The 25660-nt window shown below is 45.1% G+C and overlaps 1 protein-coding gene across 1 annotated transcript in view; it reads right to left on the bottom strand.

The window, feature by feature from the left end:
• Window positions 1–25660, bottom strand: part of LOC126298176 (uncharacterized) — a 348855-nt gene that overhangs the window by 169199 nt on the left and 153996 nt on the right. The window contains exon 4 of the mRNA XM_049989485.1: window positions 1097–1156. Within this exon, the coding sequence (XP_049845442.1) occupies window positions 1097–1156 (60 nt within the window). The remainder of the gene's footprint in view (window positions 1–1096; window positions 1157–25660) is intronic.

The following is a 25660-nucleotide window of genomic DNA, read 5'->3' on the forward strand; positions in this document are numbered from 1 at the left end:
ATAAAATCGGCACAGTGTGTCCTGACTTCATTTTTCAATCTGTATACCAAAAATAGGAAACCTGTGTTAACTAAATGGCTTGGAAGTATGTGGTTTACCTAAGTTACATGCATAACTGTTTTTCAGTGCCCCATTACACGTTGTATAGGAAAAATAGTTTCGTCATCAGAAAGCAAATGGTTCTGAGCACTATGGGACTTAACTTCTGAGGTCATCAGTCCCCTAGAACTTAGAACTACGTAAACCTAACTAACCTAAGGACAACATACACATCCATGCCCGAGGCAGGAAAACGTGCCGCCCTAGCCTAAAACCTGGACTGTGGAACAATGGAACAATGCAAGGTGGTCGGGTGAGTCTTGTTTCACACTGTCTCCAACTTCTGGCCTAGTTTACGTCCCAAAAGTGAAACACGGCGGGTGTTCAGTGATGATTTGGGTAGCCATTTCGTGCTCTCACAAAGGCCCTGTGGTTACTCTGCAAGCTCGCATTGCTGCCAAGGATTATGTGACCATTTTGGCTGGACAGGCGTATCCTATGGTACAATTGTTTGCTCTCCAATGGTGATTCTGTGTCCCAAGAAGACAGGGCCCCTGTTCACACACCTCGTGTCATCCTTGACTGCTTTCGTGAACACGAGGATGAATTTTTTTTATCTTCCCTGATCATCCCCAGGCACCAGTTTTTAATATTATTGAGCTTTTGTGGAGAGAAGTGTGCATGATCGCTATCCACCTCCATCATAGTTACCTCAACTTGCCACTATTTTACAGGAAGAATGGTATAAGATTCCTTTGACATCCATACAGGAGCTGCTTTTATCCATTCCACAACGACTGGAAGCTGTTTTGAATGTCACTGGTTTTCCTACACCGTATTAGACACGGTAATGTGTTGAGCTTTAATGTTCCCATATTTGTTCTCCCACTATAGTTCAAAATTAAACTGATTAATTTGAAACAAATAAATACCGATGTAAAGTAGATAATTACATATCAGGACCAGCAGCAATCTGCAGTTATTTATCAAATACAGTAGCAACATGAAGATGAATAACAATCTAGGGTATCTGAGAATATCCAAGCAGTTAACTCACCCATTATCAGCATGACCAGCGGTACGGAAGCGACGCAGAGAAGAAGCACAGTCACCGCAGCTGAAAAGAAAAACAATATTTTACACTGAATCCAAGCGGAAATATGAGGGTATTCAGACGAAACTTGGTACTAGATGATGATGATGATTGGTTTGTGGGGCGCTCAACTGCTGGGTCATCAGAGCCCGACTTGGTACTAGAACCTTTATCGCCATTAGAGATTGCGAAGTCATATAACTTACACAAAAGCTGGAATTAATTCTACGATTGTCATAGTAGTTTTACCTAATTCAGTTCTAGTGAATGCTTCGATTGTTCCCCAAAAACGAAAAGTCCATTTCTCCACCATCCTCGTTTAGTTGATGATGTGCTACCTCTTGCACACTTAACAGAGATTCTGCACTGAATTTGCTGCTGAGTTAGCATTTCTTTCAACTACAGCACACTGTAGAATCTTCTAAGGATTACCGTGCCCAGTAGTTGAAAGAAAGCACAGGTAACATCTGTCTACAAGAAGGGTAGCACAAGCGTTCCACAAAGCTACCGTCCAGTTCCCTTGATTTTCATTTATTGTTATTTTAGAACGTATTTGGAGCTCAAACGTAATGACGTATATCGAACAGTATGATGTCCCCAAAGCCAACCAGCATGAATTAGGAAAACATCGATTATGCGAAACCCAGCTCACATTTTTCTCATATGATATCCTGAAAGCCATGGATCAAGGCAGTCAGGTAGATGCAATATTTATCGATTTGCGAAAGTAATTTGACACAGTACCACACCTACGCTTATTATAAAAAATACGATTGTAGGGGCTTAAAGCAATATTTGTGATTGGATTGACGATTTTCTGTTGGGAGGTTGCAGAAAGTTATCTTGGATGGAGTCATCGGCAGACGTAGAAGTAATTGGAGGTGTATCTCAGGGAAGCGTGTTGGGAGCCTTCCTGTTCAAGTTGTGTATTAACGGCCTTGCTAACAAACTTTTCGCATATGATGCAGTTATCTATAACGAAGTACTGTATGAAAGAAGCTGCACAAACATTCAATCAAATCTTGATAAGATTTCAAAGTGCTGCAATGCCTGGCAACTTGCTTAAAGTGTTCACAAATGTAAAACTGTACGCTTCACAAAACGAAAAAGATAATAATAATATATCAATATACACTCCTGGAAATTGAAATAAGAACACCGTGAATTCATTGTCCCAGGAAGGGGAAACTTTATTGACACATTCCTGGGGTCAGATACATCACATGATCACACTGACAGAACCACAGGCACATAGACACAGGCAACAGAGCATGCACAATGTCGGCACTAGTACAGTGTATATCCACCTTTCGCAGCAATGCAGGCAGCTATTCTCCCATGGAGACGATCGTAGAGATGCTGGATGTAGTCCTGTGGAACGGCTTGCCATGCCATTTCCACCTGGCGCCTCAGTTGGACCAGCGTTCGTGCTGGACGTGCAGACCGCGTGAGACGACGCTTCATCCAGTCCCAAACATGCTCAATGGGGGACAGATTCGGAGATCTTGCTGGCCAGGGTAGTTGACTTACACCTTCTAGAGCACGTTGGGTGGCACGGGATACATGCGGTCGTGCATTGTCCTGTGTAACAGCAATTTCCCTTGTCGGTCTAGGAATGGTAGAACGATGGGTTCGATGACGGTTTGGATGTACCGTGCACTATTCAGTGTCCCCTCGACGATCACCAGAGGTGTACGGCCAGTGTAGGAGATCGCTCCCCACACCATGATGCCGGGTGTTGGCCCTGTGTGCGTCGGTCGTATGCAGTCCTGATTGTGGCGCTCACCTGCACGGCGCCAAACACGCATACGACCATCACTGGCACCAAGGCAGAAGAGACTCTCATCGCTGAAGACGACACGTCTCCATTCGTCCCTCCATTCACGCCTGTCGCGACACCACTGGAGGCGGGCTGCAAGATGTTGGGTCGTGAGCGGAAGACGGCCTAACGGTTTGCGGCACCGTAGCCCAGCTTCATGGAGACGGTTGCGAATGGTCCTCGCCGATATCCCATGAGCAACAGTGTCCCTAATTTGCTGAGAAGTGGCGGTGCGGTCCCCTACGGCACTGCGTAGGATCCTACGGTCTTGGCGTGCATCCGTGCGTCGCTGCGGTCCGGTCCCAGGTCGACGGGCACGTGCACCTTCCGCCGACCACTGGCGACAACATCGATGTACTGTGGAGACCTCACGCCCCACGTGTTGAGCAATTCGGTGGTACGTCCACCCGGCCTCCAGCATGCCCACTATACGCCCTCGCTCAAAGTCCGTCAACTGCACATACGGTTCACGTCCACGCTGTCGCGGCATGCTACCAGTGTTAAAGACTGCGATGGAGCTCCGTGTGCCACGACAAACTGGCTGACACTGACGGCGGCGGTGCACAAATGCTGCGCAGCTAGCGCCATTCGACGGCCAACACCGCGGTTCCTGGTGTGTCCGCTGTGCCGTGCGTGTGATCATTGCTTGTACAGCCCTCTCGCAGTGTCCGGAGCAAGTATGGTGGGTCTGACACACCGGTGTCAATCTGTTCTTTTTTCCATTTCCAGGAGTGTATTATCAGTGATTCACAGGTGGAATCGGTCATATCATACGCATACCATGCGTAACAATTTGTAGGGCTATGAAATGTGACGTCACACAGGCTCTGTTGTAGATGAAGCAGTCGGTAGGCTGCGATTCGTTGGAAGAATACTAGGGAAATGCAATAAGTCTACGAAGGAGACTGCATCCAAAACACTTGTGGGATCCATTCTAGAATATTGCTCAAGTATGTTGGGTCCATACCAAATAGGACTAATAAAGGATATTGGTCAGATACATGGAAGGGAAGCACGAATGTTGCAGGAGGAGGAGATTAGTGTTTAACGTCCCGTCGACAATGAGGTCATTAGAGACGGAGCATAAGATCGGATTAGGGAAGGATGAGGAAGGAAATCGGCAGTGCTCTCTTAAAGGAACCATCCCGTCATTTGCCTGAAGTGATCTAAGGAAATCACGGAAAACCGAAATCAGGATTTCCGGACGCGGGATTGAACCGTCGTCCACACGAATGAGAGTCCAGTGGGCTAACCACTGCGCCACCTCGATCGGTAGCACGAATGTTCACACGATTGTTCGGCCCACGGGAGAATGTGATGAAAGTTATGAAAGAATTGAACTGGCAGATGTGTCAAGACAGACGGAAACTATCCCCTAAAACCAACTCACGAAGTTTCTATAATCAAATTTAAGTGATGAATCTAGTATATATTACAAACCCCTTCGTCTGGCTACCATAGAGATCGCAAAGACAAAATTAGACTAATTCCAGCGAGCACAGACGCATTTGAAGAAACATTCTTCCCGTGATCCAAACATGAAAGGAAAGGGAATACGCCCTAATAACTATTACAGTGGGACCCAACCTCTTCCTTGAACGTCACAGTCGTTGTAAAGTGTGGGTGAAAATGAAAACGAATACTAATCAAAGCGAACAAAGCACTAGGCCCTGGTAAAATTCCTGTTAGATTTTACACTGAATACGTTGCAGAATCAGACCTTCTCTTAGCTCATATTTCTCACGAGTCTCTTGCGCAGCGAATAGAAGCACGTTATTGGAAAAAGAGTGCAGAACACGCCTGTTAGCAAAAAGTGTAAAATAACGGATATATTGAATGACAGAAATATATCTCTGACGTCTGTCGGTTGCAAGTACCTTGAGCATATTCCATGTCCAAATGTTTTGTCGTTTCTTGAGAAAAAAGAAGTATCTCCCAAATATCAGAATATACACTCCTGGAAATTGAAATAAGAACACCGTGAATTCTTTGTCCCAGGAAGGGGAAACTTTATTGACACATTCCTGGGGTCAGATACATCACATGATCACACTGACAGAACCACAGGCACATAGACACAGGCAACATAGCATGCACAATGTCGGCACTAGTACAGTGTATATCCACCTTTCGCAGCAATGCAGGCAGCTATTCTCCCATGGAGACGATCGTAGAGATGCTGGATGTAGTCCTGTGGAACGGCTTGCCATGCCATTTCCACCTGGCGCCTCAGTTGGACCAGCGTTCGTGCTGGACGTGCAGACCGCGTGAGACGACGCTTCATCCAGTCCCAAACATGCTCAATGGGGGACAGATTCGGAGATCTTGCTGGCCAGGGTAGTTGACTTACACCTTCTAGAGCACGTTGGGTGGCACGGGATACATGCGGTCGTGCATTGTCCTGTGTAACAGCAATTTCCCTTGTCGGTCTAGGAATGGTAGAACGATGGGTTCGATGACGGTTTGGATGTACCGTGCACTATTCAGTGTCCCCTCGACGATCACCAGAGGTGTACGGCCAGTGTAGGAGATCGCTCCCCACACCATGATGCCGGGTGTTGGCCCTGTGTGCCTCGGTCGTATGCAGTCCTGATTGTGGCGCTCACCTGCACGGCGCCAAACACGCATACGACCATCATTGGCACCAAGGCAGAAGAGACTCTCATCGCTGAAGACGACACGTCTCCATTCGTCCCTCCATTCACGCCTGTCGCGACACCACTGGAGGCGGGCTGCAAGATGTTGGGTCGTGAGCGGAAGACGGCCTAACGGTTTGCGGCACCGTAGCCCAGCTTCATGGAGACGGTTGCGAATGGTCCTCGCCGATATCCCATGAGCAACAGTGTCCCTAATTTGCTGAGAAGTGGCGGTGCGGTCCCCTACGGCACTGCGTAGGATCCTACGGTCTTGGCGTGCATCCGTGCGTCGCTGCGGTCCGGTCCCAGGTCGACGGGCACGTGCAGCTTCCGCCGACCACTGGCGACAACATCGATGTACTGTGGAGACCTCACGCCCCACGTGTTGAGCAATTCGGTGGTACGTCCACCCGGCCTCCAGCATGCCCACTATACGCCCTCGCTCAAAGTCCGTCAACTGCACATACGGTTCACGTCCACGCTGTCGCGGCATGCTACCAGTGTTAAAGACTGCGATGGAGCTCCGTGTGCCACGACAAACTGGCTGACACTGACGGCGGCGGTGCACAAATGCTGCGCAGCTAGCGCCATTCGACGGCCAACACCGCGGTTCCTGGTGTGTCCGCTGTGCCGTGCGTGTGATCATTGCTTGTACAGCCCTCTCGCAGTGTCCGGAGCAAGTATGGTGGGTCTGACACACCGGTGTCAATCTGTTCTTTTTTCCATTTCCAGGAGTGTATTATCAGTGATTCACAGGTGGAATCGGTCATATCATACGCATACCATGCGTAACAATTTGTAGGGCTATGAAATGTGACGTCACACAGGCTCTGTTGTAGATGAAGCAGTCGGTAGGCTGCGATTCGTTGGAAGAATACTAGGGAAATGCAATAAGTCTACGAAGGAGACTGCATCCAAAACACTTGTGGGATCCATTCTAGAATATTGCTCAAGTATGTTGGATCCATACCAAGTAGGACTAATAAAGGATATTGGTCAGATACATGGAAGGGAAGCACGAATGTTGCAGGAGGAGGAGATTAGTGTTTAACGTCCCGTCGACAATGAGGTCATTAGAGACGGAGCATAAGATCGGATTAGGGAAGGATGAGGAAGGAAATCGGCAGTGCTCTCTTAAAGGAACCATCCCGTCATTTGCCTGAAGTGATCTAAGGAAATCACGGAAAACCGAAATCAGGATTTCCGGACGCGGGATTGAACCGTCGTCCACACGAATGAGAGTCCAGTGGGCTAACCACTGCGCCACCTCGATCGGTAGCACGAATGTTCACACGATTGTTCGGCCCACGGGAGAATGTGATGAAAGTTATGAAAGAATTGAACTGGCAGATGTGTCAAGACAGACGGAAACTATCCCCTAAAACCAACTCACGAAGTTTCTATAATCAAATTTAAGTGATGAATCTAGTATATATTACAAACCCCTTCGTCTGGCTACCATAGAGATCGCAAAGACAAAATTAGACTAATTCCAGCGAGCACAGACGCATTTGAAGAAACATTCTTCCCGTGATCCAAACATGAAAGGAAAGGGAATACGCCCTAATAACTATTACAGTGGGACCCAACCTCTTCCTTGAACGTCACAGTCGTTGTAAAGTGTGGGTGAAAATGAAAACGAATACTAATCAAAGCGAACAAAGCACTAGGCCCTGGTAAAATTCCTGTTAGATTTTACACTGAATACGTTGCAGAATCAGACCTTCTCTTAGCTCATATTTCTCACGAGTCTCTTGCGCAGCGAATAGAAGCACGTTATTGGAAAAAGAGTGCAGAACACGCCTGTTAGCAAAAAGTGTAAAATAACGGATATATTGAATGACAGAAATATATCTCTGACGTCTGTCGGTTGCAAGTACCTTGAGCATATTCCATGTCCAAATGTTTTGTCGTTTCTTGAGAAAAAAGAAGTATCTCCCAAATATCAGAATATACACTCCTGGAAATTGAAATAAGAACACCGTGAATTCTTTGTCCCAGGAAGGGGAAACTTTATTGACACATTCCTGGGGTCAGATACATCACATGATCACACTGACAGAACCACAGGCACATAGACACAGGCAACATAGCATGCACAATGTCGGCACTAGTACAGTGTATATCCACCTTTCGCAGCAATGCAGGCTGATATTCTCACATGGAGACGATCGTAGAAATGCTGGATGCAGTCCTGTGGAACGGCTTGCCATGCCATTTCCACCTGGCGCCTCAGTTGGACCAGCGTTCGTGCTGGACGTGCAGACCACGTGAGACGACGCTTCATCCAGTCCCAAACATGCTCAATGAGGGACAGATCCGGAGATCTTGCTGGCCAGGGTAGTTGACTTACACCTTCTAGAGCACGTTGGGTGGCACGGGATACATGCGGACGTGTATTGTCCTGTTGGAACAGCAAGTTCCCTTGTCGGTCTAGGAATGGTAGAACGATGGGTTCGATGACAGTTTGGATGTACCGTGCACTATTTAGTGTCCCCTCGACGATCACCAGAGGTGTACGGCCAGTGTAGGAGATCGCTCCCCACACCATGATGCCGGGTGTTGGCCCTGTGTGCCTCGGTCGTATGCAGTCCTGATTGTGGCGCTCACCTGCACGGCGCCAAACACGCATACGACCATCATTGGCACCAAAGCAGAAGCGACTCTCATCGCTGAAGACGACACGTCTCCATTCGTCCCTCCATTCACGCCTGTCGCGACACCACTGGAGGCGGGCTGCAAGATGTTGGGTCGTGAGCGGAAGACGGCCTAACGGTTTGCGGCACCGTAGCCCAGATTCATGGAGACGGTTGCGAATGGTCCTCGCCGATACCCCAGGAGCAAGTGTCCCTAATTTGCTGGGAAGTGGCGGTGCGGTCCCCTACGGCACTGCGTAGGATCCTACGGTCTTGCCGTGCATCCGTGCGTCGCTGCGGTCCGGTCCCAGGTCGACGGGCACGTGCAGCTTCCGCCGACCACTGGCGACAACATCGATGTACTGTGGAGACCTCACGCCCCACGTGTTGAGCAATTCGGCGGTACGTCCACCAGGCCTCCCGCATGCGCACTATACGCCCTCGCTCAAAGTCCGTCAACTGCACATACGGTTCACGTCCACGCTGTCGCGGCATGCTACCAGTGTTAAAGACTGCGATGGAGCTCCGTATCCACGGCAAACTGGCTGACGCTGACACTGACGGCGGCGGTGCACAAATGCTGTGAAGCTAGCGCCATTCGACGGCCAACACCGCGGTTCCTGGTGTGTCCGCTGTGCCGTGCGTGTGATCATTGCTTGTACAGCCCTCTCGCAGTGTCCGGAGCAAGTATGGTGGGTCTGACACACCGGTGTCAATGTGTTCTTTTTTCCATTTCCAGGAGTGTATCTGTGAAATACTACTCGTGTCAAATGCAGCTATATTTTACAAATGGCACATACATGTGAACTGACAGACTCCATATTGCACAAATCTCACAATATTTCGTCCACACAAGTGTCCGACATCTTCAGGTGGTGGTAGCTGCTGTTGTCACTGCCACAAGGCACGACTGATGGTTCCATGTTCCTAGATTTCCGAAACGCGTTTAACACCGTGCCACATCGTTGACAAATGACCAAGATATATAAGCACGGAATATCTTCAATCGTATACGACTGATTACAGAAATGTTTGGTTAACACAAAGCAGTACTTTATACTGTACGAATTATCAACTTAAAAAAATAACATCGAATGCGCTCCAAGGAAGTTTATCAGGACCTTGAATGTTCTGAACGCAGATAAACGGTTTGTGAGATAGTGTTTGAATCACTTTAAGATTGTTCGTGGGTGATGCTGGTGTCTACAGGAAGGTATTGTCGTTGGACGACTGGAAGGAAATTCAGAATGAATTGGACAAAATTTACAGTAAGTGCCATGCATCACAGTTCACTTTAAACATGGATAAACACAAGATAATGCTCATAATAAAGAGGAATAACGCCACAGCATTTGACTACAAGGTAAGTGATGAACATCTAGAGTATTCCACGCAGTATAAATATTGGGGGCTCATACTAATAAGTGGTATGATACGAGACAAACCCGTGAAATTTGTAGTGCGGGAGACGCCTGAAAACTGAGATTTTTTGGAAGGTTTCTGGGAAGCTGCAGCGCACCTGTAAAGGAAATTGTATACAAAATCCTAATACTGTCCCAGAGTTTGGAGATCTATCAAACAGGTATGACATTACAAATCTAACGATTTGAAAGAAACCCTACCAAGAGCATCAGTCAGCACATACAAAAGTGTATCAGGGATTTACGGGTACATAAATCGATGTGTTTAGAAGAAAAGGGCTTGGTTCTGATTAAATCCTATTGGGAAAATTTAGAGAAACCGTATTAGAGCAAACCTGTCGTCTTTATTGTGTTTCTTCAGCAGGAGGATGCACTTGCAAACACTTCCGTCACTAACCGACACACCATTCACGAAGTTTTTCGGACACTTGGCCACGATTAACGCTTGATGTGTCCCGTACCGAACATGTGTAGCACATAATGGGACGCAGTCTGTTCTTGTCTACATTATCAGCAACATCCGTTAAACAATGGTAACAACGCTCCTCACCCATATAATTGTCTAAATACCAGACTAAGGGGATATGTTGTAGCCTCAGAGGGCCGCACTACATTCTCAGATTGTTGTCCAATATAGTCTGACCATATTAACAAAGCAGTCGTTGAGATTAAGGAATAAATCATTGCTAGCAGTCCAATGTATTTATACAAATTATTAAAATTCTCTTCTTTTCGTGTATTTATGTGTGTAGTGACTCGCTATATGCGTGAGAAGCTTTGACTTAAATGAACCTACGAAACCCACAAAAAATTATAAAAGCATGTTTCCAGTTTTATTTATAGCTTTTAGACATCACCCATACAGCCAGCCGAAGTATAGTTTTTCAACATTTAAATGTGTAAAAGAGTGAAACCGTTAAAAATAACAAGACGACTGTACCATGCTGAGGTCGAAAAAATGACACTGAAATCTCCCGTGATTAAATTGAAGTCGTGCCATTGTCACTCTAAAGTTTCTGCTGTATCTGCAGTTTTGATACCAGGGACGAGATGGAAGATTACATACCGCTGCAGCGTAGTGTCGCCCATTAATTTCCTAAGACCAGTGCAGTTTCTCGCTCTATCCGGCCCTGGTTCTAGTGCGGTATGTAGGAGGTCATCAGGTGGCACTTTATCGTATTTCACTAGAACATTGCAGTATTAGTACTGTTAGGCGGAAAACCTCCTGAAATACTTCCTTAATATGGTATACTAGATGATTTGTGGTATTGCTGACATCGATGCATTTTAACATCATCAATTCCGAACGTGAATCTGTTCAAATAATGATTATTGATTCTTTAACTTCCTGTATAAGTCTATCAAAAATAGCTCTAAATTAGGCATTGAGTATGGACACTACTTATGGGAGTTTCAGTTTAAACCCTCGATTAAGCTTTCCATCTACGAAAATAGTTTCTTTCCCATCTTTTAATAGCAGCAGTGTCGTTTTCACAAAGAGACCTCCAGCTTCTGGCCAGAGCAGGTTGCAGAAAGCCACACCGTCTCTATGTCGATACAACTTGCATATCCACATATCCACTCGAATTAACTAATCTTCATGTAGTGCTGTACAGGGTTGCAAATGTCCGGCGCAGAGAACTCTAGCACAATATTCATTGTGCCCTTCGCTGTCGTCGGTAAACAATGATTCCAATTTCTTGATAGTCTCCTCGGGTCTGCTACCGGTTCCTAAAACCAACATGATTCGATACTTCGACCATCCATCTCTCCGCCATCTTCAGGAGAACACTGCTGCTGCTGAGTCCTGCTGAAAACTGAGGTCAAACCTGCAAATGGTAGTCCTATATAGAACTCCGTACCATACAAGGCGCACGCGCCGCCTATCATAGACGTTGCCCTCCAAAACTAGGCTGCTGCCACACCGATAGCTGAGTGGTCAGCGCGACGAAATGCCGTGCAAAAGAGCCCGGGTTCGATTCCCGGCTGGATCGGAGATTTTCTCCGCTCAGGGACTGTGTGTTGTGTTTTCATCATCATCTCATCCGGGTCCACATGCAAATCGTCGAAGTGTCGTCAACTCAAAAGACTTGCACCAGGCCGGCCGCGGTGGTCTCGCGGTTCTAGGCGCGCAGTCCGGAACCGTGCGACTGCTACGGTCGCAGGTTCGAATCCTGCCTCGGGCATGGATGTGTGTGATGTCCTTAGGTTAGTTAGGTTTAAGTAGTTCTAAGTTCTAGGGGACTAATGACCACAGCAGTTGAGTCCCATAGTGCTCAGAGCCATTTGAACCATTTGAACTTGCACCAGGCGATCGGTCTACCCGACGGGAGGCCCTAGCTACAAGACATTTCTTTTCAGCGCCCTTAGTAGGAAACTTGCACCAACGATGTATCACACTCAGACACTATTTTAAACCTCTGGGGCTTGCTGCACCCAAGAACGGTCTGATCTGATGCGGGTTAACACAGGACTTCACGTCCTGCGAAGAGGAAAACCATTGTATGTATGAATCAAATTGTCTGCATGCTTTCAGTTGCCTCTTTATAAACACTCTTCCAAAAACCAGAAGTACTGGCAACTACCACGGCCGCGTCAAACTTCATCCTGTGTCCCTCGCTTGGGCAATGTTCTGATACCACCGATTTTTCCGTAGCCTCGTGTGATGGCTATGTTCTACGCACCTGTCGTGAACGGTTCGAATCGAAGTGCTGATGGAAACTTTCCACATTGACAAGGAATTTTATATATGCCAAGCTTCCTAAGTCCCATATCATATTTCACAGAGCAGAGTAGTGCCCTAATCTTCGAAGGTGGACGGAACGCACTCTTAATGCTAAACCTCATTAAAATTCTTCCACTCTTTATTAAACGATATTCCCCAAGCGTAAAGAACAAAGGCCACAGATCTATGGTCCTCTTCACGTACCTCCGAAGATGGTCCAAACTCCAGAGCCAGACGAACCTGCTTCTCAGAGTATCCGTTTTTCTTAAACACAGCCATCAAGTGTGCAAGTTCTTGGGTTAAACTGTCCACATTGGATATGGTATATGCTCTCCGTACCAGAGTCCTCAAGACGCTACTGCATTGGTATGGTGGATGACAATTCTTAATATGCAGATACCGATCGGTGTGTGTTGGCTTTCAGTGAACACTTATGCCTACGTCTACGTCTACGTCTACGTCTACATCTACATCTACATACACATTCTGCAGACTACAGCATGGTGCGTGGCGGAGGGTACTCTGTACCTCTACAAGGGAAAAACGACTATCTGTATGCCTCTGTATGAGCACTAAATTCTCGTATCTTATCACTGTCGTCCTTACGCCAAATGTATGTTGGTGGCAGTAGAATCGTTGTGCAATCAGCTTCGAATTCGGTTTTTCTAAATTCTCTCAAATGACTAAAGAAGTCTTAATGGTTAACTAAACTACGATGGAACAATCCAGCCATACAGAAACACTGTGCCCAGAGAACTGACTGCACAGGCAATCGAATTCAATGTGCATAGCCCAGCAGAACTATTTTTTCCGCAGCTTAGCTTCTTGCATTTTGCGCGGAGAGCGGATGATATGGTTTCGTTGCACAGTTATCTTGTTGTAACTTTTCTACAGATCTTAACAACAAGAAAACAGACACCAGGTATCTCATTTAACAACGTTTGTAATTACGTATTTAGCATAATAGATGACCTGTAAATTTAAGAAACTCAACTCAGATTGGAAGAAGAAAATTTCACAAGGTGGTGGCGTACATCATGCAATAAATACAGCAGCAGATACATAAGAAATGAAACATTTGGCAACTATAAAAAACCTCTTCTTTGTTCTTCATAACAGAGGGCTTGTAAATTGGCTGGACTATTCGTTAACGCTTATGGCAATGGAACAAGTACATTTAATGAATAACCGTCCATTGGACGTCGATATTTCGGTCTTTAGTTTTCATTTCCGATAAGTATCGGCAATAAAACCTAAAAAAGAAATACAGAAGAACGACGGACTTTTATTCTATGTGCCATACGAAGCCACTATGGATTCTTTAAATAAATGAAAATAGTGCTCCTTTTCTTGTGCCCATATTGCTATACTCCTCGCACGATGTGTCCCACAAACATACGCAGTCTTTATGATATCTCTGTCCTTAAAGTTTCGTCCGCCTCGCATCGTATCATGTATATTAGAACAGCATTTAATCCCGCACGCAGTGGTAAAAGACGAACTTTCGTCGGACGGTTGGCACGACAGCACCACACACGGCACAATTTGTGTGACGGACTGAGAAGTGGGGAGGGGGTGGAGGGCGGAAGGGTTCGGCTGTCGGGTGGTCCAAGGAAAGTTCGTCTATGAGTCGGTCAAAACGTTTGTACACGTCCAATTTGTCGGTCGATGGGTTTGTCGATTGGTGCGTTTATAGGGCCCTAAACAGTTCCTAAGTGGACATCCCTCCTCTAAACGCGGTTGTAGGTGGACGTATGGCTCCACTCACAGAGTATGTTAAATGTTAGTTCGATAGTGTCAATAGCGTGCCTGAAGAAAGCATCAGGATTTATTACAAGCGCCGCCCAGAAGAGCCCAACTGGACATTACACTAGTTGTGTTTTGTTCGTCATTCACTGGATTCAGGATGAGACCAGAGTTAAAACAAATTAATGGATGTGAACATTTTACTATATTGCTATGCATCCTCTTCACGCTCGAGCTACATAACGTGTTATTTATTTTAATAAATTATTTAAAATTGTTTCTAATCTGTGTTAACAACGTTTTTGCCGTATTCCATAATTTTACGGGGTCCAACCGGATATTACTAACTCTTGTATCGGTATTTCGGCCGATAACCTTTAAACCTTTATAAAAGTGAGTCTCTTGCAAGATTGGGAACGCACTTTTACACTGTGGAGTAAACGCGCGTGCGTCAAAGATAATAATGTTGATAACAAGAGCGTCAGTCGTATATAAAAATTTACACCTGTAATAGTAAGACAAAGCAAACTCCGAGTCAGCAAATCCACTAACTAAAGAAGTATTTGGTTCATTTTAAGGATGTAATATATGGAATGCTATGCAGTGAAGGCCTAGAACAATATTTCCCTTGAGAGCGCAGACTTGAAAAGAGGGGTTTCCATGATTTGTTAGCTGAAAACAATCGTATCGTTTGAGCAGCTACTCTGCTAATTGTATTTCCACAGCTTCCTTGACGACTGGATTCCCGTAGGGTGAGGCTGTGTCCAGTATCTTAACTTTCCCGTAATCCATGGAATGGGTAGTGGCAATACAATGTTCAGCCACTGCAGTTTCGTTGGCCTATAGAAGGCAAGTGTATCGCTGGTATTGAACGTATTGTTCTTTTACAGTGCATGCTGTTTGTCCTATGTACCTTTGAACACAGTCACAAGGTATTTCGTATACACCCCGCCTTTCGTGAAAGCAAATCATCCTTCACAGATCATAGAAGAGTTTCTGTCTTGGCTGGCGGTACTAAGATCAAATACAGTTTATTCTTCTTCATTAGTCCTGAAATTTTTGAAGAAATATTTCACACGTACGGTAGACAGGCCGTAGACTTAACATCTCTTTGCTCTTGCCCTTATTTTGATTGGCCTGGCGTTTTCGCTTGTAGAGATCTCTTAATTGGATGTTTTGTGTATTCATTCTTACTAAATATCGCTACCAGGTGTACCAGTTCATCCTGAAGGCTATCAGTATCGATCACTCAATGAGCCCCGTGTACTAAAGTTTTAAGCACATTCATAGTTTGCAAACAAACTCATTTTAGCCGTAATTTGCCCAAACCTCTTTGGCTCTGTGACAAGACTGTATGGTTACAGCGTGCAAGCAAGCCTAGTTTTTATGGTAAGCGGTTAACTTTCTGCCGCATTTATGTCAGACGCTAATAGTATTTCGAGAATATAACATGAAGTTCTCTTTCATTGCAGAAATCTCCTTTAGTCTGTGCCAGCCTACTTCTGATAGCTTGCTTGTTTTGGTCAACCTGTTCTTCCTAGAGAGGAGAATTGTTTCAGTTCTTCCATTACCCTGTCGCTATCAATTTTGATGTTAATATAACGTTATTCTCCTATTTCTACTATTGTTCATCGACTTCTTCTTTGCTCTATTTATCTTTAAGCCATACTTCTTGCTCCAGCTTGAACAGGAGTTGTTTTCTTTAACCTCTCCGCCCCTCACTTGGTATGATGCTGCTGCTGTTGGTGAAGATGGTTTAGGAGAAAACGGCGAAACCTGGGGCCAACCCATAGTTCTACTTGGGTCAACTCACTAATGGAGTCGTTGAATTCAACGTCTCCGTCTGAAGAACAGACCACCCATGACCACCACTACCATGTGCCTACGCTCCATAAGAAAACCAAGGATCGAACCAACTTCATCCGAAGGAAGAACGATTAGAGTTTCATGTTACAAGACGGCTGGCCTTTGTGTCCCGTCCATCTCCTGGATGGAAGGTCATTTTATCGATCATGTAAAGTTTCCTGTGTATAGGCCGATCATTTATATGCAGATAGAGCGATTGAACACTATGTGCTATAATGACTTGATATTGCAGTCACTTTGGGTTGTGGAACTGTCTTCTTTCCGCTGCCTTTTTCTACCTCTTGTTTCGTGGTCACTTGGTACAGCCAAGGTACACAGCCGAAGGGTGTGGTAGCGTGTCAAGGGCATCGGTTGTTGGAAGGACAGGAGCAACGGACAACAGCTCCTTCGCTAATAGTGTTATAGCGAGGATGACGTGTTCCGGCTACAGAACCAGCAGACTTTGTTTTATGGCTTTAAATGCCCTCAATCTGCGAGATCAGTGATTGTTGGCCTGGCCGTAACGTCAGATCACGTTTACAGGCGCCGTTTATTCTGGAGGGAAGCTTATCCATTGCAGGATGTTGTTTAAGTACATGTGTGGTAGGAGTCGGTTGCGCTAGTTTTAGAGGTGTGATTGGCATGGAATTAGCCGCTTGGCCAGGATTGGCAATTACGGCCTTTTGGAGGGGCAACGATGTGGGTTGTGACAATTGCTGCGTGGAGCAGGGGAGTTCTTTCCAGACAATCGGAGAAGCTAGTTCGGCGTCATCCGGACCGCGTCGCTGCTTTCTTGGACTTCTCTTCGGAGTCCTTTGACCGACCTGGTGCACAGTCGCCCTGATCGCAGCATCGGCCACCACCTGAAGCAATCATCGGCCACGTGTACGACGACAACAGTGGTGGTATATGAACAAGTGCCGTATAACTAAATGTAGACATACAGAAAATTTGTAAGAAAAGCTAGATTAGTTCACCTTCAGTGTGATGTATGATTTGTTGAAAATTTGAAATTTGTGGTAAGGTCTTATGAGACCAAACTGCTGATGTCATCGGTCCCTCAGCTTACGCACTACTTAATCTAACTTACGCTAAGGACAACACACACCCGTGCCCGAGGGAGGACTCGAACCTCTGACGGGGGAGCCGCGCGGACCGTGACAAGGCGCCCTAGACCGCGCGGCTATGATTTGTTGTACACAGTCTAAATGAAGCTATTACAACGTACGATTGAAACTGGAGCATTCATTTATGGACACCCTGTATGGGACTTAGAATATGCTCAAGAATTCTGTAGCAAACCGATGCTAACCTTCCGGGTTGTAGTACTCAAAAGGTCTCCGAGCCAGTTACGTATGTGCGAACCTTTGATAAATGTCTACAGTCGAAATGACACAGTTTTTATGCTTTCGTCACTAAAAAAATTAAAAACCTGTCTGGTTTTCTAGGCAACCAACAAATTTCTCAAAAGTTGCCTACCTATCACATTAACTTTTTGGCTAATTTGGTTCATATATTTTCAAAGTGATGCATCTACATTCTCATCAATGTATTTATCGGAAGTGGGGGTTTCTACTGACCTGTCATTAAGTGGCTATTGTATGATACTGGAAACTACAAAAGAATGAAAGCGCTTTGCCTATGACAAGTCTAACGTAACAACAAGAGAGCCTGTCTGGTGAATGCAACGGTGGTAATTCTTCCCAGAGAGAAAGGGCTACGAGCCGGCTGTTTGTCTGACCTTTTCGGATGGGGTGGGCTGGGGTTGGCAGCGGGGGCGCATCGACCGAGGGGGGGGGGGGGGGGGCGGGGGGGCGGAGTGGTGGGGGAGAGGGGCAGGGAGGACGTGACGCAACACTGCGCGCGCGCGTTTCCGATAGGCGATAGGTCAAATCAATAGCGCGTCCACATTATTACCAAAACATTTCGCGCCCCGGAAAAGAATGCGCCCCACATGACCAAACGCTCAAAGGATGAGCAACGCTGGGTCGCCTTACATTTCGATGCACAACGTCTCCCTCGGTGTGAACTCTAAATATCGATCGGGCTGGACGACAAGATATATTGAATCAGTGTTCCTCAATCAGACTGCAAGGCTCTTTTCCATATTCCATGGATATTAGAAGCTCTGGAAGCTTAAACTTAAACGACTGTTGTATAAATTTCGGAGACATGTGGATGATAGGAGTATTATAACAAACTGTAATAGAAGTAAAACGATAGAATAATTTGTAACTTATATCTTATTTATCACTTAGATAAAACGCTGCATATAGCGTTATCCCTTTCAAAGGGTAGAGCTGCAACAATAAATTCAATACCTAGACAAGGATAGCCAACGGTCTTGATGCAGTGGTTGCAACGGTTCCTGTCAGATCACCGAAGTTAAGCGCTGTCTGGCTGGCCCAGCACTTCGATGGGTGGCCAACCAGTCTGCCGAGCGCTGTTGTCAAGATGGGTGCACTCAGCCCTTGTGGGGCGAACTGAGGAGCTACTTGATTGAGAAGTAGCGGCTCCGGCCTCGTAAACTGACATACGGCCGGGAGAGCGGTGTGTTCACCTCATGCCTCTCCATATCCGCATCTAGTGAAGCCTGTGGGATGAGGATTACACGACGGCCAGTCGGTACCGTTAGGCCTTTATGGTCTGTTCGGGCGGAGTAGAGAGATGCATCTACAGCTTAAGTATAATTTTCAAGCCGGCCGCGGTGGTCTGGCGGTTCTAGGCGCGCAGTCCGGAACCGTGCAACTCCTACGGTCGCAGGTTCGAATCCTGCCTCGGGCATGGATGTGTGTGATGTCCTTAGGTTAGTTAGGTTTAAGTAGTTCTAAGTTCTAGGGGACTAATGACCACAGCAGTTGAGTCCCATAGTGCTCAGAGCCATTTGAACAATAATTTTCAAAAATTTTGGATATTTAGCTGAAGTTACTTTAAATGAAAAAAGGTGATATATTTTATATGGGATCTTGAGCAAATCGCTTCAACCAATTTTCCATTTCGTGCACCATTTCTTCTATAAGAACTAAGTACCCTCGTTTTCCACTAGACCATAACCATTTCCCATCCGCCTCTATAGCTGAGTGGTCAGCGTGACCGACCGCCATGAGGTGGACCGACGTTCGTTTCCCGGTACTGTCAGAGATTTTTCCTCGGTGAAAAGACGTGTTGCACTCGGCCTCGTCATGCCAGCTGCGGTGCTGCTTGACCGAAAACTTGCAGCACCAGCTCTGCTAATAGGACAACAGCCGCTACTGCGATATGCTGACACCCACCCGTCCATACTCCACGTTCGCTGTTGGCTGATGGATGACGCAGCGGCTGGTCAGTAATGAGTTCCCTATAGAACGAGTAGCCGGAGCTTTACCCGTAGACCAACTGGCTATTCTGTGGCCTAAATGGAGGGGTTTATCTTTGTTTTCTGTTTCCAGTGTCTCTAGGTGGGGAAGTCTATCTTCATTTCTTTTTTATAATTCGTTACGTTACAATACCTATGTTTTGCACACCCATAAAAATTTCTAGTATATGCTACTGCCATTATTATTATTAGTGGTATTAGTAATAGGAATAATAAACTTGAAAACTGAACATATCCTCGGAGACCTTAAACGTCATTTCACATTTTTATTAATTCACGGATTATTAAATTTCATTATCCAGATGTAAATGAATATCTATATTCCCCACTGAGCTCAGTATTCCTTTGAAGTAACTGTTTGATAATGAAATTACTGTAAAGAAAAAGAACTGTCCAGCTGAGTTTTGCACTTCTTAGACGATCGCGTGAAAGGTGCATGCTATGCTGCTGCCAATCCCTACGTGCTGTTTACATGATGACAGTGTACGATGAAAGTAGGCGCATCTGGCGGAACTGGTGCTATGCGACTGACAAGGGGACCGCGTTTATTTATCATCACCGATTTCGTCCAAGATTATAGTGTATCCATGTCTCGGCCACAAATGAAAGAAACAGAAGTGGGAGCTCCAGATGGCTAACAGCTTAGGAAAAATAGGATTTCTGGGGTGGATCAGGCGAGGTTTATTATAGAATTGTTCCCAGGCAGCTGTTGGCGCCGCGGAAAGAGTACAGAACGGTAATCTGAGGGTTAAACTCTATATGCAGCGGAACAAATTTCTTCTGTAACCTGACTCGTCGGAAGAATAAACAAATCCGCAGTTACAAGACAAGAATTATCACGATGAAAAACGATTGCCATCGCGGAGTGTTAAAATGATTTTCCTCAAATGAACACGGGTAGTGCAACCCTGCGATGACTATTTTTATCGTCACCTTAAAAATTAGATCCGGAAGCTTCAAAACTGCTCTTATCTCAACGAGAGAGAAAAAGAAATCACAACTCGAGAAGATTGCATCAAAATATATTCCACTGTACATCACAAATATTTGGCGAAATGATGTGTTACGAGGTTTTTTTTTTTTTTTTTTTTTTTTTTTTTTTTTTTTTTTTTTTTGCCAAACTGCGTAGCGAGAGAGCAGCTTTCGGTTGTGATCAGAAATTTAAAAACAATTATGTAACTGTAAAAACGCGGCGTCTATAATGTGTGCAAGATGCCGACAAATTTACTGTTTCCCCTGGTTTTTTTTATGAATGTTTCCACGATACGTGTAAATAATGAACTGTGAAATAATAAAAGTACCTAATTTTCTATAATAAGTTCTCCCGCACGTCTTACAATCTCTTTCTCGAAATTTATTTACAATTCCATATTTTCCTTTGCGTGTCCTTCTCACGCCTTTTATGAAAATATTAAGAGATACACTATAGTGAGTATTATCCCGGTTTATTCCACTGTCCCAGCCGCTACGCAGAAACTCCGTTTGCAGATAGTTTGATGAGTCTGGTAAATTTCCATGAAAGAATAGAACATTGTTGTTGCGTCATCATGGTTGATAAGCTTGATCATTCCAAGGATCGTATAAATAATTTCAACAACGTACAGGGTACAGTCTACAAATGGCTCTGAGCACTATGGGACTTAACATCTATGGTCATCATCTCGGGTTCCATTCCGGGTAAGGTTGAGGATTTTATCCGCCCGGGGACTGGGTGTTCGTGTTGTCCTCATCATTTCATCATCATTCCTGAAAGTGGCGAGATTGGACTGAGTAAATATTGGGAATTACTACGGGCGCTGATAACCGTGGGGTTGAGCGCTCACCAAATCAAACGTCGTCATCATCACAAAGGAAACCATTGACAAAATCTATGGTATGGTAATGCAAGAAATGGTTCAAATGACTCTAAGCACTATGGGACTTAACATCTGAGGTCATCAGTCCCCTAGACTTAGAACTACTTAAACCTAACCAACCTAAGGACAGCACACACATCCATGCCCGAGGCAGGATTCGAACCTGCGACCGCAGCAGCAGCGTGGTTCCGGACTGAAGTGCCTAGAACGACTCGGTCACAGCGGCCGGTGATAATGCAAGACCACAGAATAACAATTCATGAGACTGCTGAGACTGTAGGCATCTCAGTTGAGCGAATAAATAATATTATATTCGGAGAATTGGCTATGAGGAAGCTGTGTGCGAGGTGGGTGCCGCGATTGCTTACAGTGGACAAAAAGCGCATCCCGCATTTCAACACAATGTCTCGCGATGTTTAATCGCAATCTGCAAGTCTTTTTGTGCCGATTTGTAACTGTTGATGAAATCTGAACCCATCATTACACACAATAATCAAAACGGCATTCAAAACGATGGAGAACGGCTGGTAAATGTGCACCAAAGACGGAGAAGACCAGTTTGTCAGCTGTGAAGGTGATAGTTACAGTTAACGAAAATAGGTATTTTGCAGAGTTTAACAGCACATATCATCCCAATGGGATGAAAAAACATTTCTCTTGCTTTTTTTTTTACGAGACTTTTCAAACCACGCCCGACACGCCCCAAAAATGCTAGGTCTTTTGAAACGCTTGGCAGTCTGATGCTCCTACTTCCGTCACTTTTGTTTCTGGCTACGACCTGAATATACCAGAAATTTGGACGGAAACTGTGATGACGAGTAGGCGCGATCCTCTTTTCAGAGCCGATGGCAGTAGTGAAGAACGCGACGAAGGACGACGTCAGAGTGCGTGCAGAGTGTTGATAGTATTAACATTTTGGATAGAATGTCATGGGAGCACTGCAGGCGTGGGTTTTAAAAGTAAAATAATGGAACTAGTGCAGAAGTGAAGTCAAGATGTACCAAAAATTTAACATGATTAATTATGTTTGTGCAGTCGATACTAATTTACTATATTAACATAAGGTAGGGAAAAAAAGCGAACAATAATAATCTATAGCTGAAAACGAGCTTTTAATTTAATCATCTTCCCACAAAATGTCACCATGAAAGGAGAGACACACTCAACTAGGGCTCGCCGCTATCTACAGGTAAAACGTAGCACATTATTGGCATGCTGAGGAAACCATGTGTTCAAGCTGTAAGTAGGCTGTTTAGGTTTTTTTTATTGGTAACGCCACGTAGCGCTCTGTATGAAGATCACTGGCTGTGCTGGCTGTTGGCATTGTTGTAATACTCGCCATTGTAGTGTTGGGCAGCTGGATGTTAAAAGCGCGTAGCGTTGCGCAGTTGGAGGTGAGCCGCCAGCAGTGGTGGACGTGGGGAGAGAGATGGCGGAGTTTTGTAATTTGTAAGATTGGATGTCATGAAGTGATATATATATTACGAATATTAAGGTAAATACATTGTTTGCTCTCTATTAAAATCTTTCATTTGCTAACTGTGCCTATCAGTAGTTAGTGACTTCCGTAACTTCAATCTTTTATTTAGCTGTCAGTAGTGGCGCTCGCTGTATTGCATTAGTTCGAGTAACGAAGATTTTTGGTGAGGTAAGTGATTTGTGAAAGGTATAGGTTAATGTTAGTCAGTGCCATTCTTTTGTAGGGATTATTGAAAGTGAGATTGCGTTGCGCTAAAAAAATTGTGTGTCAGTTTAAGCTCAGTCCTGTATAATTGTTCAAAGAGGACGTTTCAAAGCGTAGAAGACGCTTCACAATACACTTTTTAACATAACGGCTATGAGATACAGTGCTGATAAATAAATATTGCATGCCACAGATTCTCTCACTAGTGCCTCTTTCTGCATTCAGGTTCGATCACAAAAATAAAACTGTTGCGCAAATAAAACTTAATGAAACGATATTTACAGGTTGTAACTATTATTAGTAATTCTTATATTACAGAGTAAACATTCAGAAGTGATGCAACTGATTAACTGTAGCCGGCCGGGGTGGCCGAGCGGTTCTAGGCGCTACGGTCTGGAACTGCGTGACCGCTACTGTCGCAGGTTCGAATCCTGCCTCGGGCATGGATGTGTGTGATGTCCTTAGGTTAGTTAGGTTTAAGTAGTTCTAAGTTCTAGGGGACTCATGACCTCAGAAGTTAAGTCCCATAGTGCTCTGAGCCATTTGAACCATTTCTTGATTAACTGTACACGAACTGGAGAAGCAATTTCACATCTTCCAGTCATTGGTCGCAGTGATATAGAAGAGTTATCGACAGTTCACGTGTCTCTCCACTGCTGACGTAAAGTCTGGCACTCAAATGATGTGTACCCCTAGGTTGTAAGAAATCAGAGCAGAATGTCAGAACAGAACTATCGAGTTTGGACGTGCCCATGACCACACCGAGAAAGGTTTTGTCCGATTTGTTGCTGTATCACAGCGAGGTGTTTAACAGGTCTACATGGTGTCCCAGGAGGAATGGTCAATTTTCTGTCATATGACAGGAACGATGATTCGAAGCAAAAAAGTGTAGTAAATATGAGCTCTAAAATCCATAGCTTAAGATCTTGGTTCAAATGGCTCTGAGCACTATGGGACTTAACTGCTGTGGTCATCAGTCCCCTAGAACGTATAACTACTTAAACCTAACTAACCTAAGGACATCACACACATCCATGCCTGAGGCAGGATTCGAACCTGCGACCGTAGCGGTCGCGCAGTTCCAGACTGTAGCATCTAGAACCGCTAGGCCACTCCGGCCGGGAGCTTAAGATCTATAAGTACTTCTACATCATTAATACTGTGATACAAATCTCTTCTGCTGATTTCTCTCTGCTTTCCATATTTTGGGAGGAGGTAGTATGGACTAAAAGAAGAAAAATTTGTCTAGTAATATGAGCTCTAGAATGCATGCGTTTGTTCAGTAGAAGAGATGCGTTTCACAGCACCGAAGACGAATCAGTGTTCGTAGCTCCTTAGCTGTTAACTTTGTTTAGAGTCCATGTATACTGGACATTTCTTCCTCGTTTTGGTCCATACTACCATCTTTCAAAATATGAAAAGCAAAGGGTTTGCAGTAAAAGAAATTTATTTCACAATATCGCAGATGAAGAAGTGCTCATAGCTCTTAAGGTATGCACTTTAGAGCCCTTGTTTGCTAGACTTCTTTTCATATCGCTGAATACTGACCGTTCCTACAGGGGCACCTTGTTTAAGGAATCGTGTACCATTGGTAGCCATGTAACACGGCGTAAGAAAATTGGTCGTAAAAGATCCTAAACGGCAATGTCTAGAAGCACGTGTTACATCTTAGAAATGACAATCATTCCTAACTCTAAAGGAATCGCTGCTGTCAGTGAATGAAGGTCCACCTTCACTGTGTTTAGTTGACATTTGGAGTCGGGTGCCTTTCAAAGGCCATATCTCTCACAGCAACACGTATACTCGAACATCTTCAAAGTGCCAAACAAAGAGGAACTGGACAGTAGGCGACTGTTGGCGTGTGGTGCGGTCTGACGAGTCGCGACTTTTCTTCTTTGCAAGGCGTCGAATGCACCGACGGCCCAATGTGGCGTTTGACTTTGAGTGTCGAGAGAGTAATTCAGCCAGGAGGTGATTCTGTGATGCTTTGAATGAGTGTTTCTAAGCATTACTTGGACCCATTCATTCAGGATATCTTGAACATAAACCAGGAGGTTTTTTTTCATCATTCTCATTGATCATACGAGACTTTTTTTCTACATCTTCACGATGAGTATTCTGTTGATAATTTCGTTCTTCAAGCCGTATTTTCAAGGTTACAAGCATACGTTCGAGGTTCGACCGATACTGATGTACCCAATCGCACCTGGCCCGCTAAATCGTAGGAATACGTATACTCGTCTAGCATAGTAACCTAACGAGACATTCATCAAGACCTTGCTGCAGGTGGCTATCACATATTTTAAGAAGCTCTTAGACATTCATCCTCGTCCAATTAGTGCCATTAAAAAGGCTAGAGACGATGGTAGCTTGATATCTGCTTGGCTGACAAATTGATGGCCCTTGTGCTTATTATTGCTATTACAAGGTCCAGTCACATTAACGTGAGACCACCTATGTTAGACGTCTCACAGATGACACATTGGCAGCACTATCTGTGGAGGGTACATAAAGTGAGTCAGTGGGACGTGCAGTCCTTGGCGTAATGTGGAAACTGTGCGATGTATTTCACGTCCAAACGGGCAGGATCATTGGCTTTCGGGTCAAGGGTGGAAGCATTTCCTCAACGGCTAAGTCTGTAAACTGCTCGTGAATAGACGTGCAACTCTTGAGCATCTGGTGACCCAAATGAAGCAAGGGGCTACCAATTGTGTCTCCTCAACAACCATTCGGCAAACGTTGCTGCGTATCGGCACCCGCAGCAAAGGCCTGGTGTATGCACCCATACCGACTATTGTCAATCGG

The sequence above is a fragment of the Schistocerca gregaria genome, chromosome X (assembly GCF_023897955.1).
Source record: "Schistocerca gregaria isolate iqSchGreg1 chromosome X, iqSchGreg1.2, whole genome shotgun sequence".
Lineage (NCBI taxonomy): Eukaryota > Metazoa > Arthropoda > Insecta > Orthoptera > Acrididae > Schistocerca > Schistocerca gregaria.